Source organism: Lepus europaeus, chromosome 3, assembly GCF_033115175.1.
Source record: "Lepus europaeus isolate LE1 chromosome 3, mLepTim1.pri, whole genome shotgun sequence".
NCBI lineage: Eukaryota > Metazoa > Chordata > Mammalia > Lagomorpha > Leporidae > Lepus > Lepus europaeus.
This window is the reverse complement of record NC_084829.1, coordinates 152,414,410-152,432,965: the sequence shown is the minus strand read 5'-3', so window position 1 is coordinate 152,432,965 and position 18,556 is coordinate 152,414,410. Positions and strand designations below refer to the sequence as shown.

General features: G+C 42.2%; 1 protein-coding gene across 6 annotated transcripts in view; it reads left to right on the top strand.

Annotated features, from left to right (window-relative positions):
* RMND1 (required for meiotic nuclear division 1 homolog) overlaps positions 1 to 5,274 on the top strand; it is a 45,386-nt gene extending 40,112 nt beyond the window's left edge. For all 6 annotated transcript variants that reach the window (XM_062186938.1, XM_062186937.1, XM_062186933.1 and 3 more), the window contains 2 exons: positions 4,569 to 4,685; positions 5,071 to 5,274. In XM_062186938.1, coding sequence (XP_062042922.1) covers positions 4,569 to 4,685; positions 5,071 to 5,103 — 150 coding nt within the window. In that variant the 3' untranslated portion in view covers positions 5,104 to 5,274. The remainder of the gene's footprint in view (positions 1 to 4,568; positions 4,686 to 5,070) is intronic.
* Positions 5,275 to 18,556: the final 13,282 nt, after the last annotated feature.

The following is an 18,556-nucleotide window of genomic DNA, read 5'->3' as shown; positions in this document are numbered from 1 at the left end:
AAAAAAAAAAAAAAAGCAAGGAGTTTTGGGAAAATAGGAGTGATTGGGCATAGGCCATGCTGAAAAGAAGCCAAAGGTAAAATCATTTTTATTTGGTAATTATGTCATGGGAAAACATTAAGATAGCAGTTACAGAAGTGTTGAAAGGAAAGCAGCCAGTTTGTGCCACATTTTCTCAAGCTGGTTCCCCGAGGTTGTCACTGATTCTTTTTTTTTTTTTAAGATTCATTTTGTTATTTGAAAGAGTTACAGAGAGAGAATCTTCAGTCTACTGGTTCACTCTCCAAATGGCCGCAATGGCCAGGGCTGGGCCAGACCAAAGCCAGGAGCCAGGAGCATCATCTGGGTCTCCAATGTAGGTGGCAGGGCCCCAAACACTTGGGCCATGTTCTGCTGCTTTTCCCAGGGCATTAGCAGGGAGCTTGGTTGGAAGTGGAGCAGCAATGAGACATGAACTGGTGCCCATCGGGGATGCCAGTGATGCAGGTGGCAGCTTCGCCCACCACACCACACTAGTCCCCACTGGTTCTAACTCATGCATTTGTTCTCATGAGTCCTCCCTTTTCTTCCTTGTAGTTTTCGGATGTGTGCCTTGAGCCCCAAATATTTCATAGATCTTCCACATTTAGGTATGGCTTCTTTTTTAGAATTATGTGATTCCTCACTAGAATGTAAGCTTTATGAGATCAAGATCAGAGACCATGATTATATTTTTTCATTAAGAATATAATAACATAGGGAGCCTGGAACACCCACATCCCAAATTAGAGTACTGGGGTTCTATCTTTGGCTCTGGCCCCTTACCCCAACTCCCTGCTAATGTGCACCCTGGAAGGCAGGAGCTGATGGCTCAAGTAGTTTTTGATGGCTCAAGTAGTTTCCCTGCCACTTACATGGTAGACCTAGACTGAGTTCCTAGCTCACAGCTTTGGTCTGGATCAGCCCTGGCCACTGCAGATATTTGGGGGACTGAACCAGCAATGAAAAAAATTAAAAGAATACTCTTGGCAAAGACTTTACATACAGTATCTACTTGAAAAGTATTTATATGGTTAATCAGTGATTAAGATTTCACAATGGGGGTCCAGCATTGTACAGCAGGTTAAGCCACCGCCTATGACACCAGCATCACATATGAACATAGGTTCAAGTCCCAACTGCTCCGCCTCTGACCCAGCTCCCCACTAATACACCTAGGAAAGCAGTGGAAGTTGGCCCAAGGAATCAGGCCCCTGCCACCCATGTGAGAGATCCAGATTAAGTTTCAGATTCCTATAATTGGCCTGTCCCAGCCCCAGGTGTTGGGACCATTTGAGAAGTGGCCAGGCAGATGGAAACTTTCTTTCCCTCTCTGTAACACTACCTTAAAATTTTTTAAATGTGGAGCCTTCTCTGTTGTTTCAGCTAATGGCAGGACCACCTAGCCTCATCTGTGTAGTTGGTCATCCACAGACTTAAGTCACCTGGGTGTCCTCTCAGCCACATCCAGTCGTTTTCATTTTATCCATTCCTATATTGATTTCTCTCAAAATATCATTCACTCGTTGGCAAATATTTGTGGCAAGTTTGTGCAGTAGACCCTGGGCTGGTGAGTGGTGCCATACTGACCCCTGCCTTCAAGCTTGCAGGCAGGCAGTATGAGTGTGCACCCCCTGGCACTCACCTGGACTGGCCACATACCCACTTCCCTGCCTCCAAGGCTCCCCACAGGCCCTTTCCAGGCTGTCTGCATCTGCTGACCTGAAGGCAAAGAGGTGGTATCTTACCTATTGGTCAATCTCCTCTGCCCAGGGTTGAACAAAGGACCTGCAGAGTAAATTCAGACCCTAGAGCACTGCATATTTGTTTTCTATTGCTGCTATAAAAAGTTGCAAGCCTAGCAGCTGAACACAAATGTGTCATCTCACAGTTCTGGAGGTCACAAGTCAGCACTGGGTGTTACTAGGACAAAAATCAAACTGTTCCCCAGGCTGCATTTTTTGTAGGCTGGAGCCACTTCCTTGCCTTTTCTGGCTCCTAGGGGTCACCCACATTCCTTGGTTTGAAGCCCCTTCCTCCATCTAGCACAGGTTAGTTGGGCCCTCACCGCATCATTCTGAATTCTGCCTCCTACTTCCAGTCCTATTACGTTGTACTCTCCTGGATAACCTAGGGATTTTGCAATCTTTTTACAGTCTCCTTTGCCATATTTTACTCATAGGCACATCCTAACTCCTGGAATCTATATGGGGTAGGAGGAGCTTTATTTCTGCCTGTGCTACATGGGGTATGCAACACCTCAGTTTGGTACTTACCTCCTTAACCTCACTTCCACGTGCTTCTTTCCACGTTGTCTAGGTCTGGTTGTGTTTGAAAAGCTTCCCTTCTTCCCCCACCTCTACACTTGGCTTCCTAGGAACTGCCTACTTACAGCCTGACCCAACCTGAGCGTGTCTGTGATGGTTTTTCCTGCTTCCTCTTCCACATGCAAGTAGGATGCATGCCTAGCTAGCTAGCTGAAAGAGGAAGCACATAGTAGCAGCAGGGACTCGTGTGGACCCATTGCACTGTATAGTCCAATGCTTGGGTTAACTGAACACTGGAACTAATAAAAGTTATCAGATTTAATAATTAGGAGTTTCAAGGTTTTGGTAATAATACAAATAATACAAATTGCAAAAGATAGGAAGAGGAAGAAAAGGTTCTTTGGTCAGAGTTAAAGTTAAATGGAAGAAGACTGGGTCAGTAGTTTGAGAAGAGAAGCAAATGCACACCATGGTCAAGCAGCTCCTAGAAATGAAAAAAGATGAAAGAGATGGGGGAGGAATATTCTGAACATTTACTCAGATTAGAAACCACAGGACCCTATGAGTCCCTAATAAGAGCAAATCATCTCAGAGTGTCAATATGTTAACTCATTAGTAAAGGCAGTTTCATGTTGTGTAAGAATCATAAAAATGAGTAGAATACACTATCAATACCTGCACTTGCAGTAATGGTGACTGGTCTCCTGATTTTCACTTACCAAACCTGCACCCTCCCCAAACCCCATGAGACTACTAAATAGTCCTTTTTCTTTTTTTGGACTTATTTATTTTACTTGAAAGTCATAGTTACAGAGAGAGAGGAGAGGCAGAGAGAGAGGTCGGTCTTCCGTCCGCTGGTTCACTCCCCCAGATGGCTGCAACGGCCAGAGCTATGCCGATCCAAAGCCAGAAGCCAAGAGCTTCTTCTGGGTCTCCCACGCCAGTGCAGGGGCCTAAGGAATTGGGCCATCTTCTACTGCTTTCCCAGGCCATAGCAGAGAGCTGGATCAGAAGTAGAGCAGCCAGGACTTGAACCAGCACCCACATGGGATGCTAGGACTGCAGGCAGAGGATTAACCTACTGTGCCACAGCACCAGCCCCAAATAGTCTTAAAAAGTTTATTAGCAGACTTCTCAATTGCCATAGGAAAGTGAGAAATATTGAGTAGGGGGCCCAGCACTGGCGTAGCAGGTAAAGCTGCCGCCCATGGTACTGGCATCCCATGTGGGTGCCGGTTCGAGTCTGGCTGCACCACTTCTGATTCAGCTCTCTGCTATGGCCTGGACAAGCATTGCAAGATGGCTCAAGTCCTTGGGCCCCTGTGCCCATATGGGAGACCTGGAAGAAGCTCCTGGCTCTGGATCGGCATGTTGTGGCTATTTGAGGAGTGAGCCAGTGGATGGAAGACACCTTTCCCTCTCCTGCTCTCTCTCCCTCTCTGTAACTCTGCCTTTCAAATAAATATTTTTTAAAAAACTGAGTAGGTATATAGGTTGCCAAGTCAAGTTCAGGCCTAAAAATCAAGGTTTATTTTCTGTGAGCTGCAATATGTTAATGAAGCATCCTAAAACAGAACCTTTGCATTTCAAAGTAGTGCCATCTGGTGGTGAGTGTGCAGCAGGTCAGGTGTTAAGTATTTGGGGTTTTTCAGATGATAATCGCTGTTTTTGTGACCTTTAGGCCATGCTAGTTTCAAGGCTGCTTTGTTTAAAATTTGAGAGGCTTCTGCTGGTTCACTTCCCAAATGCCTGCAACAACCAGTGCCAGGCTGGAGTGAAGTCAGCTCCTGCATGGGTGGCAGGACTCCAATTACTTGAGCCATCACTACTGCCTCCAAGGTTTGCATTACCAGGAAGCTGGAGTCAAGAACAGAAGATAGGCATCAAAACCATCTACTCTAATAATGGGATAAGGATGCCTTACCTAGCATTTTAACTGCTACACCAAATACCTGCCCCAAGGATGCCTTTTTAAATTGCTAAATATCTAAGATCAGCTACCAAAACTAGGACTTTTCAGAAACATTCTTAGGTCTTTTACCAGTATCTCACAAATAGAGAAGTTTTGGTATGCAAAGTATTTCTTGCAGTTGTCTGCTTACAGGATGTCTCCCAGATGGAATCAACAAGAAACAGGTAACAATGGCTGGCTGTCCTTGGCTGGGTGACTGGGGACCAACAGTGGAAGGGATGATTTCCACAGTGTACCTGCAGAATTCTGCAGCACAAAACCAAAATAATTTTCCTAAACTTGAACTCTTGACTATACTTTTAAAAATACAGGTCATGAATGAAAAACTTCAGCACTGCATGGAACTGACAGATCTGATGCGGAACCACCTTAACGAAAAGAGGGCCCTGCGACTTGAATGGATGATTGTTATCCTCATCACCATAGAGGTGAGCAGAGCCCTCCTGGCCCACACCCACCATCTCTGCACAAAGACAGGGCTAAGAAAGAATTATAGCATGAAAGAGGAATGGCCTTGTTCTAATTACTGATTCTACTTAGAAGTGAGGCAAGTTCTCAGTGATTGTAGTATTTTGCAGCTGCATTCAATGTAATATTTTGAAGATTCCACATTTGTGAAGGTAGCATCTGGGAAAAGTTGTAGCTGCTTCAAACAACCCAACACCAGGAATCCGTCTCTCACTGGCAGCTTGCCCTGTAAGGAAGGCAAATATTCACTCTAACATTTTTAATTAATCAGTCTTGGAAAAGTCATTTTGGTTTGCTCTGATAATTTACCTACCAGGAAGTAATTTTTACTTTTTTCATCCTAAGGTAATGTTTGAGCTGGGACGAGTATTTTTCTGATCAAGTGTAACCAAAGTGTCATTGCCAAGATGCTTAAGTTCTACAATCAAAAGTGAAGTTCAACATTGGGTGATCTCATTTAATAGGTTATTTTTAAAAATAAAATCGTAATAATGGGCTGTTTTCGCTCCCAAATACATTGCTGCTTGAATAAAAATTATGAAGAACTGGTATGTGGCTCTCTATCACTAGCAGTTCAAAAAGGAAAAGTTTATTTCACCTTAAAGAACTTTGAGAACTCTTAAAAAAAACCTAGAAGATTCTTGTCAGTTTTAACATTTGGAATCATTCCTTAACCTGTCCCTGAATCCCAGTCATTGTAATGAGAGCCACAGAACTCACGAGTGTTGAAATCAGTGTATGCAACAAAATAGGCCTTGGATGGCAGAAATGGATTTTGTACAACTACCTCAGTGATGTAATTTGTGTTACTATTCACTGGCACTTCAACCTTGTATTAATACTTTGTCTTTTTACCACTCAAAAGAGTTTTAAAGATTATATATTTGAAAAGCGGATAGAAATTGGGCCTCTGGATGGTGGGTGATAGACTATGAATCTTGCATCTGCTAGTCTGGTCTCCAAATGGCTGCAACAGCCAGGGCCAAGCCAGGCTGAAGCCAGGAGCCCAGAACTTCATCCACGTCTCCCACCTGGGTGGCAGGGGGCCAAGTTCTGGGGACCTCATCATCTGCTGCTCTCCCAGGCACATCAGCACTGAGCTGGTTTAGAAGCAGAGGAGCAGGCACTCCACACAGTGCTCCAAAATGGGATGCTGACATAACTTGCTTTTCTGCAACACTGGCCCAGTCACGTCTGGGTTCCCAGAGACCTTTAACTTTGCATATACTTTGGCAAAATTAAAAGATACTGAGCACAATTAACAACCTGAGTTGATTTTTTTTTTTTTTTAAATCTTCAGTAACGTATTTTTACACACAATCCCACGGGATTAAATTTTTCTTTTAAGATTTGAAAGAGTAATATACTGGTTCACTTCCCAAATGGCAACTGACTGGGGCTAGACCAAGAACTCCATCCAGGTCTACATAGGTGGCAGAGGCCCAAGCACTTGAGCCATCTGCTGCCTTCCTAGGCACAATAGCAGGGACCTGGATCTAAAGTGGAGCAGCCCTAACTCAAACTGGCACTCACATGAAATGTCTGTGTCACAGGCAGTGGTTTAACAATGCAGACCCTACTGGGTGAATTTAATGTTCCCTTTATCTTATGCACAATGGTTAAGTTAGTAAGACAAGCCCACAATTTTTTAATTACCACTAACTTTTTAAAGACCCCTCCTATGCATTTCCATGATCAGTCATTTTGCAACTTAATTGCTTCAGTGCCCCATCAACATAAGACATTCATCACCTTATTAGTGGCCATTTACTTGCCAAGTGCCAGAGTGAACATCTGGTGGCATTTTGAGGTGTGCATATCCCAAAGGTATCCAATAACTTTCCAAAGGGATGTAGGCTTGGATAGTTGGAAGAGAATTTTCTTTAAACCAAATTACAGCATGGCTCTAAAAACTCAACATGCCTATGTACACATCTGCAATCAATGTACCAAGCCTATTCTTTCCCATCTTCTCTTCTAACAGAAGGAGCTTTCTCCCATCCTGAATTATCTGGCCCTTTATACTTAAAATCTTGACATCTATTTACCCTATTTGTTAAAACCTTTGTGAAGCTGCAAGACAAAAATATCAAAGACTTGTCAATAAAACTCTTTTATTTCCCCTATCTATGAAGAGGTACACTTCCAGTAATATTTCACTCTCAAGTATCAATGTGTACAACTTGCTGTTTGTGTTAATCAATTATAACAACTTTATATTTTAAAGATTTATTTATTTGAAAGGCAGAGTTACACAGAGAGAAAGGTCTTCCATCCGCTGGTTCACTCCCTAATTGGCTGCAACAACCAGAGGGAGCTGTGCTGATCCAAAGCCAGGAGCCAGTAGCTTCTGGGTCTCCCACATGGATGATATGGGCCATCTTCTACTGCTTTCCCAAGCTATAGCAGAGAGCTGGTTCGGAAGTGGAGCAGCCGGGTCTCGAAGTGGCGGCCACATGAGATGCTGGCACTGCAGGCAGCTGCCCCAATTATAACAACTCAATAAGCCAGAAAAATCATCAACATTTGGTGCCTTTTAGTCAGAGCATACTGAAATTTAACAATTTGTCAGAGTAAAAGGATAAACCAAAAACTTTCATAAACATTAAAATAATGTGGGGGAAATGCAACACATACAGTATTAAGAAAAATAGAACAGTATTAAATTTGAATAAAACACTTGTGTAAATGGATCATGGTAGAAATCAATTCAGTTATGGTAATATATCCCACTAAATATAGTCTTTAAAAGGTGCTGTAATAGCTTTATTTTGAAATGTCAATATTTGATACTTTAAAAATAATCTTTTTCAACTATTTAAATTTTATCTGAAAGGCACAGTTAGAGAAGAGAAAGGGAAGGAAAGAGTATCCCAAAGGTATCCAATTTTGGATACTTCCATCCACTAGTTCACTCTGCAAATGGCCAAAATGGCTGGGGCTATGCCAGCAAAGCCACGAGCCTAGAACTCCTGCCATCCCATGTGGATGGTAGGGGCCTGGAAATCCTTGGGCCATCTTCCCCTGCTTTCCCAGGCCCGTTAGCGGGGAGTGGAGCAGCCAGAACGCAAATCAGCACATCACAGGCAGCAGCTTCACCTCCTGAGTCACAATGCTGTCTCCTAACTTTAATGATGACTAAAAACTTCAACTTAAGTTGCAGAAGAGTTCTGAAAATCTGTTACAACACAACAAAAGAAAATGACCAAACAAAAACTATACCTGAATTGAGGGCATAAAGGAAGTATATTCACCATCAGCTTTCGGCACAGTTCTCAAGTGGTATGGGATTTCTACCACCACTGTGGGTTTGGTCTGAAAGGCTGAGTTAGCAAGAGAGGGAGAAAGGTATCTTCCACCCACTGATCACTCCCCAGATGGCCTCAAGTCAGGGCTGGGTCAGGCTAAAGTCAAGAGCTCCATCTGGGGCTCCCACATGGGTGCAGGGGCCGAAGGACTTAGATCATTTTCAGCTGTTTTCCCAAGCGCATTATCGGGGAGCTGGATCAAAGTGGAGCAGCCAGGATGCCAGCATCACAGGCAGCAGCGTGACTCACTGCCGCAAGAGTACCCCCGGATTTGAATTCTTGCTTCATCACTACTTACTGCCTATTTAAGAGTGTGTCACCCTGGCGCAGTGCAACTCCTAATGCTGGCATCTCCTATCAGCGCTGGAACAAGTCACAGCTGCTCAACTTCCAATCCACCTTCCTGCTAATGCACCTGGGAAGTAAGTGCAAGGATGCTTCAGGTGCTTGGATCCCTGCAGCCCACATGGGAGACCCAGAAGGGCTCCCTGGCTGATTTTTGGTTTGCCCCAGCCCTGGCTGTTGTCATCTTTTGGGGAGTAAGCCAGCAGATGCAACTCACTCTTCCTTCGGCACTTTTTTCTTAACTTATTTGACAGAGTTATAGACAGAGAGACAGTGAGAAAGGTCTGCCTTCTGTCGGTTCACTCCCCAAATGGCTGCTATGGCCAGCACTGCACTGATCCGAAGCCAGGAGCCAGGTGCTTCTTCCAGGTCTCCCATGCCGGTGCAGGGGCCCAAATACTTGGGCCATCCTCCACTGCCCTCCCAGGCCATAGCAGAGAGGTGGACTGGAAGAAGAGCAACCAGAACTAGAACCCGGCACCCATATGCGATGCCAGCACCGCAGAGGATTAGCCAAGTGAGCCACGGTGCCAGCCCCTCCCCGGCACTCTTTCAAATAACTAAATCTTAAAAAAAAAAAAAAAAGTGTATCACTTTGGGCAACTCATCATCTCTTTGGGCCCCCTTTCCTCATCTTTCAGTTGGTTTTAACAGTACTATCTGGTTGGGGTGCTGTGAGGATTAATGGACTATATATGAAGCAGTGACATAGTTAATTATTACAGTCATCTTATGTGTGCATACTTCAAAAAGTTTGTGGAAAATGGAATTGAAAGATGTTTATTTTGGTGCAAAAAAGATTTTGAGCAGACAGTGTGTCAGAGTGCCCAAGTTCAAGTTCCAACTCCATTCTCCATTCCAGCTTCCTGCTAATGTGCGCTGGAAGCGAGAAGGTGATGGCTTCACTAGTTGGGGTCCCCACCACCCAAATGGAAGACTCAAGCTTAAGTTCTCAGCTCCTGGCTTTGATGTGGCCCAGCTCTGGCTATTGCAAACATTTGGGGGGTCAACCAGCAGACAGGAGACCACTGTTTCTATCTTAAATTAAAACAAAAAAATCCTTTGGAATGCATGCATTTGAGGGGCCTTCAAGAAGTTCATGAGATGTATATTATGAAAAAGTACACATGAATTTTCCCACATATGGTTCCAAAAGTAAATGGAGGCCAAATGAGAATTTCCAGGGTTTCCTCTGAATCTTTATGTTTTGAGATTTAAAGGAGAGATGTTACTGAATTCTGCCTGAGAATGGAGTGGCTCACCTAAACAGTATTCCCACTGTTTAAAATGGGCTGGCTCTTCAATACAAGTCCAAACAATCTTTTTTAGATTCTACACATTTTGCATAAACCAGGTGGCTGCCAACAAATAGTCTGGGGCACTTTCTTGAATAGCCACAGCAGTTAGCAGCAAAGATTTTTTAAATATACAAAAATCAATATTTCCAGTTTCATAATTTAACTACACCACAAGTACCTATTTTAAATTACTGTGCACCACTTAAAGCATTTTCCAAAATACTGTCCTCACACAAAATGCATCAGTACACCACCAAGCTGTCCCGCAACGTTACAGATGTCTCAGTGCCACACCACAGTTACTAAACAAGAACCTCTGGGATTGCAGCCAGGAAATGAGTTTCCTACAACTCCCTGCAACATTCTTATGTTCACTAAACTCTGAGAACCATTAACTTAGGAGCTATCTATTGATATGTACCAAGGTTATATAGATTTAAATAATTCATTAGCACTCATGCTTACTAAGTACCAAATCCCAAGTGACTTAGTTTTCTTTCCCCAACCTAACCTCATATCCCACTCTTGCTGCTGTTAAAAAAATGTGCACGTTGGAAAGTGATGATGAGTAGAAAATTTTCAAATTCCATCAATCCAAATCCATTTACACTTTCCCCACAGGTTCTGAATTACTATTTTTAAAGCTTTAAGGTCATTATTCTAAATTCCCTTTCCCTAGAGCATTAACAACAAAAATTTAAGAACACATTTTCACTACCCCTGTACAACCTGAAATAAAACATAGATTTAAATGATTCTTCAGTCCATACAGCAGACTCATAGAATGACAATCACTTTAAGTAGACTCTGACCTCAGAGTCAGCCCTTAAGGCATTCTGGTCTGGCATGGAAAGCCAAGATACTGTGGCAAAAAATGTCCTACATGAAGAAGGACCTCAGTGGGTGAGACCCCAGTGCAAAAGAGGTACTTTTCTCTGAAGGGAAGCGAGAACTTCCACTTTGCTTGTGGCCTTGTCTAAATACTGACTTGTGAACTTGTGCATTCAAAAAGATTTCATAGACTAGGCAGCTCATGTCAAGAACCTTGGGTGATCACTGACGTCATATGTAAGAGTGTTAATTGTTAAATTAACAACAGGAGTCACTGTGCACTAACTTCCCATGCAGTATCTCCTCAAAGATTTATGAGTTAACAATAAAACTTGTTCTCAAAAATTTGTTTCAAAATTTTAGTCTATTAAGTGAAGGTTATTCTTATGTCTCATAAGCTATAGTTATGTCTAGTGCTCGCAAAAGATGGATCATTATTGGCTGCTGCTTTAAGGTCAAGTTTCTCAAAAAAAAAAAAGTGAAATTAACTTTGAGATGCAATGACTATGAACAGCCCTTATCTCGACTGTTGAGGAACAATTTTATTTTTTCCATGCAAACTGTTGAATTCTTTACTTTGTACAGAATTGATCCTCTGTGTATAAAGTTAACTGAAAATGAATCTTAGTAGAGAATGGAACTGGGAATGGGAGAGGGAGGAGGTGGGGTGGGAGTGGGGGTGGGAGGGCAGGTATGGTGGGAAGAATCACTATATTCCTAAAGTTGTATGAAGTTTGTATTTTTTAAATAGGTCTCTGAAAAAAAGTAAATAAATATATTAGAAAATTAATTTAAAAATAAATAAATGCTTCCTTAAAAACAAAATGCTTCAACATCCCCTACCCTATTGTAATAAAATAATCTGGAAAGCATGCAGCATTGTAAAGCCTATTCATTGACACAGGCATTGCAGCACAGGGGGTTAAAGTCACTGTCTATGATGCTGGCATCCCATATGGGCACTGGTTCAAGTCTCAGCTGCTGCACTTCTACTACTACTACTTCTTCTTCTTCTTCTTCTTCTTCTTCTTTTTTTTTTTTTTTTTTGACAGGCAGAGTTAGTGAGAGAAAGGTCTTCCTTCCACTGGTTCACCCCCCAAATGGCCAACACAGCCGCTGCGCCAATCCAAAGCCAGGAGCCAGGTGCTTCCTCCTAGTCTCCCATCTGGGTGCAGGGCCCAAGCACTTGGGCCATCCTCCACTGCCTTCCCGGGCCACAGCAGAGAGCTGGACTGGAAGAGGAGCAACCGGGACAGAACCAGCGCCCCAACCGGGACTAGAACCCAGGGTGCCGGTGTCACAGGCAGAGGATTAGCCTAGTGAGTGGCAGCTATGACCAACTTCTGATCAGTTCCCTGCTAATGTACCTGGGAAAGCAGTGGAGGAGGGCCCAAGTCTTTAGGCCCCTGCCACCCATGTAGGGGTAAACCAGCAGATGGGAAAATCTCTGTATGTGTAACTTTTTCAAATAAAATAAATAAATCTTTAAAAAAAAAAAAAAACTACTTATTGCTAATCATCCTTTCAACCAATTCACTAAATATCAGAAATTGCAATGTGCTAGTGTAGGCTCCAAGAACAGTGGTAACCATGACAGATCATGGCTCTTGCTTTCATAAAGATTACATTCTAAAGAAGTCAGCAGAAAACAAGCAAATGACAGTAATCTTCTTACAGACACTCTATAAAAAAGTCTATAGAAGACGTACAGGGGTGGTATGAAAAGTCAGGAAAGGGAACAGACTAAACTAAAGAACTTAAAATTTATTTGAGGTTTTAAACATCACCATCTGAATTTTAAAACTCAACTCTGGTTAAGTATAAACTCTACTCTATACATGAACCTTGGGGATCTGCTTACCATAACAATTTTTCAAAATACTGCTGGTATAAAAAGATGAGTACCTCTGGAACTCACCAAATGAAGACGTACAAAAGGCAGAAAACTAACAAAAATTAATGATGTTACTTCCAATCAAATCTACATCTCTAGCCACCTTAAATTCAAGGCATTGATCTTAAAAGTCTCATGTGGCATGGATTCTGGTTACCTGAGATTAATTTTGATTAAGGACCTTGATTGCAATTAATTAGTTGAAATGCATGTACATGGTTCATTGTTGAAACCTGATGAACTGGAATCCTTTAATTTTCTTTCCATCTCCCTTTTTAGGTGGAGTGACCAACCATCCTGGGTTTTCTGGAACACAGGGGTTTCCTGGGAGCAGCGAGACTTTCAGTGCTAAGATAGCAAGTCCTAAACAAACGAGGACTGGTTACCAGACCTTCAGAGCACATTATAGAAATGAATGAGGTTTAAATAGCCATGCTTTTTCAATTCAGGACTTTGCTGCAACTCTATAGATCTCTAATGTGGATCAACTACTAAAAATAAGGACCTTCATACCAATGATCAATCATTTTCATAAAAATGTGCTGATACCATACACAGGCCCACAATTACTCATCAAGGAAATCAAGATGCTCCTCAACTCATGATGGGGTCACACCCGAATGAATCTCTGGTGTGAATGCCCTTAATGCTCCTAACTACACACAGCACACTGCAGGGCTGACTGGGAGTTGTGGCTGCTCTAGGAAGATCCAAACTCAAAATTCAAAGTACAGTTGCTCCCATACCTGTAACCTTCGCACTACTGCAATAAATAAATAAATAATTTTTTAAAAATCTTAAACTGAACCACTAAGTCAGGGGCTATATGCAGCAACTCTTCCCTCTGAATTTCATTATTTACCTCATTTTTAAACATGAAAAACTCAAGTCAAACAACCTGAAGTCTGTAAGAATTCAGATCCACTGAATTTAAAAATGAGGTATGAATTACTGATGCTTGTAACAACTTGGAAGAATCTCTCAATTTGGCCAGTCTGAAAAGGCTGTATATGCATAATCCCACTTACATAACATGCTAGAACAGACAAAACTGGGGAAGGAGAACAGATCTGTGACCACTGGGGTCAGGAGTGGGAGAAGGCTAACCCTATAAAATAGCAACAGGGAATTTTCTGCAGACAGACCTGCCCTGTATCCTGGTAGTGGTGCAGATGTACACAACGTTGGAATTCACAGAACTATACAACTAAAGGAAAAAAGTCAATTGTACTGTATAAAATCTATTTTTTTTAAAAAAGTGGTTACTTTGAAACAGAATTAATTTACTGAGGTACTGTGCTAAGACCCTTTACATAGGTAATTTAGACTCACAAACCTCTGACATAAATATGTATTATCCCTGCTTAAGTAAAACAAAAAACTGGCTAGGAAGTAAACATCCAAAGCCAAAAAGCTTGTAAGGGATGGAGAATGACTCCAACCCAGATCTGACCCTAAAGCCTATATTCACAGCCTCTGCAACATACTATACCCACTTCCCTCCACTCATAAATACCAACCACTGTCTCTCCGAATGATACAGTCAGTAGGACATTAAGTTTATTCTATTCTGAACAAAACACACTATATACACACAGTGAAAAAACAATTCTATAACCCCATTGTCCAGAACTTCCTGCAACAGTAAAGTTCTACAAACCACACCGTCCAGTACAGTAGCCTCTAGCCACATGTGACTGTTGAGCACATGGCTAGTGTGTCATTAATTTGTAAGCCACATGTATCTAAGTAGCTACTGAACTGGACAGCACAGTTTTAGAGAAATGACACACAAATGGGGGCCAGTGTGGTGCATCAGGTTAACCCTTGGCTTGAGACAATGTTATCCCATACTGGAGTGCTAGTTTGAGTCTCAACTGCTGTTTCTGACTCAGCACCCAGCTAATATACCTGGGAAGGCAGAAGAGGGCCCAGCCACTTGCACTCCTGCTGCCCACATGGGAGACCAGGATGAAGTTCCTGGGCCCTGGTGTTGGCCTGGTGCAGACCTGGCCATTTGAGGAGTTTGAGGCCATTTGAGGAGTGAATCATCAGGTGGAAGATCTCCCTCCCTCTCTCTCTCTTGACACTTTGCCTTTCAAATCATTAATCAATTTTTTAAAATAAAGAAGGATATACATGCCACAGAATGAAGAAACTTGTTAAATTATGATGGTAACTCGCCAACAATAAGAGGAAAACAATTCAAGTTACATGTAACAAATGCATTATGCGCAAACACATCACAAAAGCATGTCTACCTTTTGAACACCTGCTTACCACTTCAAGATTCAGCTTAAATACCAACTGTATCTGCACTACCACAGCACTGGGTACCTCTGCAGAGCAGAACAAACTGTACATTAAGTGTCTGAGTGTTTCTCCCCACCCACTGAGCGTGTGAGCACATTCAGCAGGAACAGTTGTTCACATATATCCCACCAGCACCTACCAACTATACCCAGAGGTTCTCCGTAGCAATAAACACTTTTTCACTCAGTTCTAGTGGGAGAAATGATCAGCTTAGGTCCTGGAGTTTTTGAGAACCAGCAGTATACATAAAAGGAAGCCCCTGCCCTCAAGGCACTTACAGTGGGGGGTGAGGGGATAGAAGTGGAAAGACAGTAGACAAATAACAAGAATAATTAAAATAAGTGTGTACAGAGCTATAAATCAGAACAGGAACTGTCAGAAACCAAGATGGGAAGAGAAACTGGAAAATGGTTTAAGAAAAAAGGTAGCCAGTATCCTGCTGTGTGTTTAGCAAAAGCATAATGTAACTTAACTGTATTATCTCCAGTACTACTCAGAAAAACCTAATGAATTAAAAAAGAAACAAAACCAGGGATGGCCTCAAAGTTTATCCTGGTTTCATCCACACTACCATCATCAAAGTCTCATCCTATTCTTTGTACCACTAAACCAAAACCAATCTTAGGGCCAGCGCCAGGGCTCAACAGGCTAATCCTCTGCCTTACGGCATCGGCACACCGGGTTCTAGTCCCGGTCAGGGCACCGGATTCTGTCCCGGTTGCCCCTCTTCCAGGCCAGCTCTCTGCTATGGCCAGGGAGTGCAGTGGAGGATGGCCCAAGTCCTTGGGCCCTGTACCACATGGGAGACCAGGAGAAGCACCTGGCTCCTGCCATCGGATCAGCGCAGTGCGCCAGCTGCAACGCGCCAGCCGCGGTGGCCATTGGAGGGTGAACCAACAGCAAAGGAAGACCTTTCTGTCTCTCTCACTGTCCACTCTGCCTGTAAAAAAAAATAAATAAATAAAAAATAAAGACAAAACCAGTCTTAGAACAAAAGATTCTATGAAGATTTCATAGCATAAAGAAGCAGTGAAGTAACTGTTTTTACACTTGTCTTGATACTAACTCAAGATAGTTTGAATTCACTTAATGTATTTTCCGTTTCCTTTAAAAGTTAATAGGGTGAGAGGAGTATTAACATGAGGAACTGACAAATCCAGATACATGGAATCTGTAGTTTAAATATCACATAGGAACCTGCAAGCTGGAACAGAGGACTAGAACAGTTCTAACACTATAACTTTTTTCAAAAAGACTTCTAAAGTTTACCAGCCAAATTTCTCATTTTTATCAGCCCACAGATTGTTCATGACAAAGGTCAGAGAAAATTTGTTAAGTTTTCCTAGACTTAATGGCCTTGGGCAACTTAATTACTTAACTTCTTGGAGTTGCTGCCTTAAAATTGAGAATGGAGTCAGACTAGATGCCCTCAGAGACAAAAATGACTTCATTAAAATAATTACTTACAGACTGACTTCAGCAAGGTTTTTGGTTGAATCCTAACTTATCCATAAACTGGAAAAATATAGAACTGCAGCAGTTATTAAATCATGTTCATGAACTCTTTGTATTCCTTAAAAAGGAGGAGCTTAATTCTCCCCCTTAAATTCAGGCTGGACTTAGCGACTTGTTGCTGATAGAATATGGCAGAAGTGATGATATGTGGCTTCCTCTTGCTCTTGCTCGGATCAGCTGCTGCAGGGACAGCCAACCACTACCATGTTGTAAGCATACTCAAACAGCGCAATGGAGAAGACCTCAGACCTGCTGCAGTCAGCCAGCACTAACTTGCCAGAGCATGAGACACTCTGAAAGCAATTCCTCCAGCCCCTGTCAACAACGGGACTGTAAACTCATGGCAGACTGACCCAGGACCACCTACCTTAGCTACTCCGAGATTTCTGACTCACAGAAACTGTATGAGATAAAAACATGCTTATTGTTCTAAGCCACTAAATTTTGAGTTAATTTATAACAAGAGAACTAATACACCAGCAGTGTTTTTCAGACTATGGGACCTGCCCCATTTGTGGTTGATGAAATCAATTTAGTGCAGCACAATTAATTTTTTTTAATGAAATCGAAGATAGCAAAGTTCATCACCCATAACAGTAAGTAGTATTCCCGAAAATCTTCAGTTTTACATGTATGTGTGCACTAAGTAGCAACTTAAAATGTATTTCTTACAATAACAGTTGAAAACACTGACACCCACAGGTCTACACCAGTCAGTTTAAAACAAACAGCTCCCTAAAGCATTAGGGAATTCCTTAAGGAAATACTGTCAACAACAGCCAACTATAAAACAAGCACTTCTTATAAACTTTATGACCAAACCAACGATATGTAAGAAACTTAAAATACATCTTATTTGTTAAGCTTGATATAAAACAGGATATAGTATATACCCTAGACTTAACATTCTAACACGTAAAAGCATCTCATTTCCCTAACTTAAAAAGCTACTCAACAGGATATCCTTTATAAAATTATTTAATGAAAACAGTGCTTGGGGCCCTAAATACATTTATTTCCTCCTACTATTTCTTCTATTATCAATGTTAAAGGAAATTCTACCTTCAACTTGAGCAAAACTAAGCACATATAAATTGTTTTCTGCCCACTGTCCAAGTCTCACTGGAGTTTTCTTCAGAACAACCAAGTACATTTTTATGGTTGGGCCTCAGCAGAACACATACCAAAACTTTCAGTAACACAGAACTTTGCAGAATATTTGTGTGTAACTTCTAATGAATGTGTGAAAACTATTTTTGAACTCCTAATTTGCCACATTTCCAAAATACCAAAAATAACTTGGTACATAGACTCAACAGTGATTTAGCATCTTATTTTTCTTATTACTTAAAGCATTCGTGGTTCTACAACAAAGACTTATTAAACAACCAACAGTTTCTCTTGGACTTACCCTGATACACACTAACTAGCCCCTCTCTGCAAAGGTTACTACTGTTTTCCATCCAGTCTTTGCAAAGGGATAAATGTTGCTATTTCAATGAGGAGGAGCTAGCAGTCTGATTAGCTTTCTTTAGGATACTATTATTTGATAATGGTGACTAAAAATCAAAACAACCTGCATACTTGGCAAAATTTAAGTTTGTCTCCCTATGCTTTAGTAGCCAAATTCTGAAGTCAAGAGCAGCAGCTCTTGACAGAATTATCTCTAGGAAGGATGCCCAGTTTCAGGGCTTACCCCGGAATTTTTTTTTAAGATATATTTATTTATTTATTTGAAAGTCAAGAGCTACAGAGAGGCAGAAAGACAGAAGTCTTCCATCCACTGATTCACTCCCCAAATGGCTTCAACAGCCAAACTGGATGGATCCAAAGACAGGAGCTTCCTCTGAGTCTCCCATGTGGGTACAGGGGCCCAAGGAATTATCCTTTACTGCTTTCCCAGGCCACAGCAGAGAGCTAGATCAGAAGTGGAACAGCTGGTTCAAGCCAATGCCCATATGACACCGGCACTGCGGGCTGCGGCTTTACCTGCTATGCCACAGCACCGGCCCCTGGATTTACTTTTATAAACCTATACGGGAGCATAATACTGGGAAACCAGTCACTGGCCTTAAAAACATAGTTTTCTGACTTAAGGCCAATTCTAACCACATAGCCAAGTTTCTGCTCAAGGGCCTTTACCACTGGGGCCGGCATGGGTCTGTAGTTTATGACATGGACTGGGATGTGGGATGACAGCATCCATTCTGTAGTGTCTGTGTTCCCACAGGCTCTGCCCCCGATTCCAGCTTCCTGCTAAGGAGAACCCTGAGAAGCAGCAGGTGATGGCCCAAGTGGTTGGGTCCCTGCCACCCATGTGAGAGACC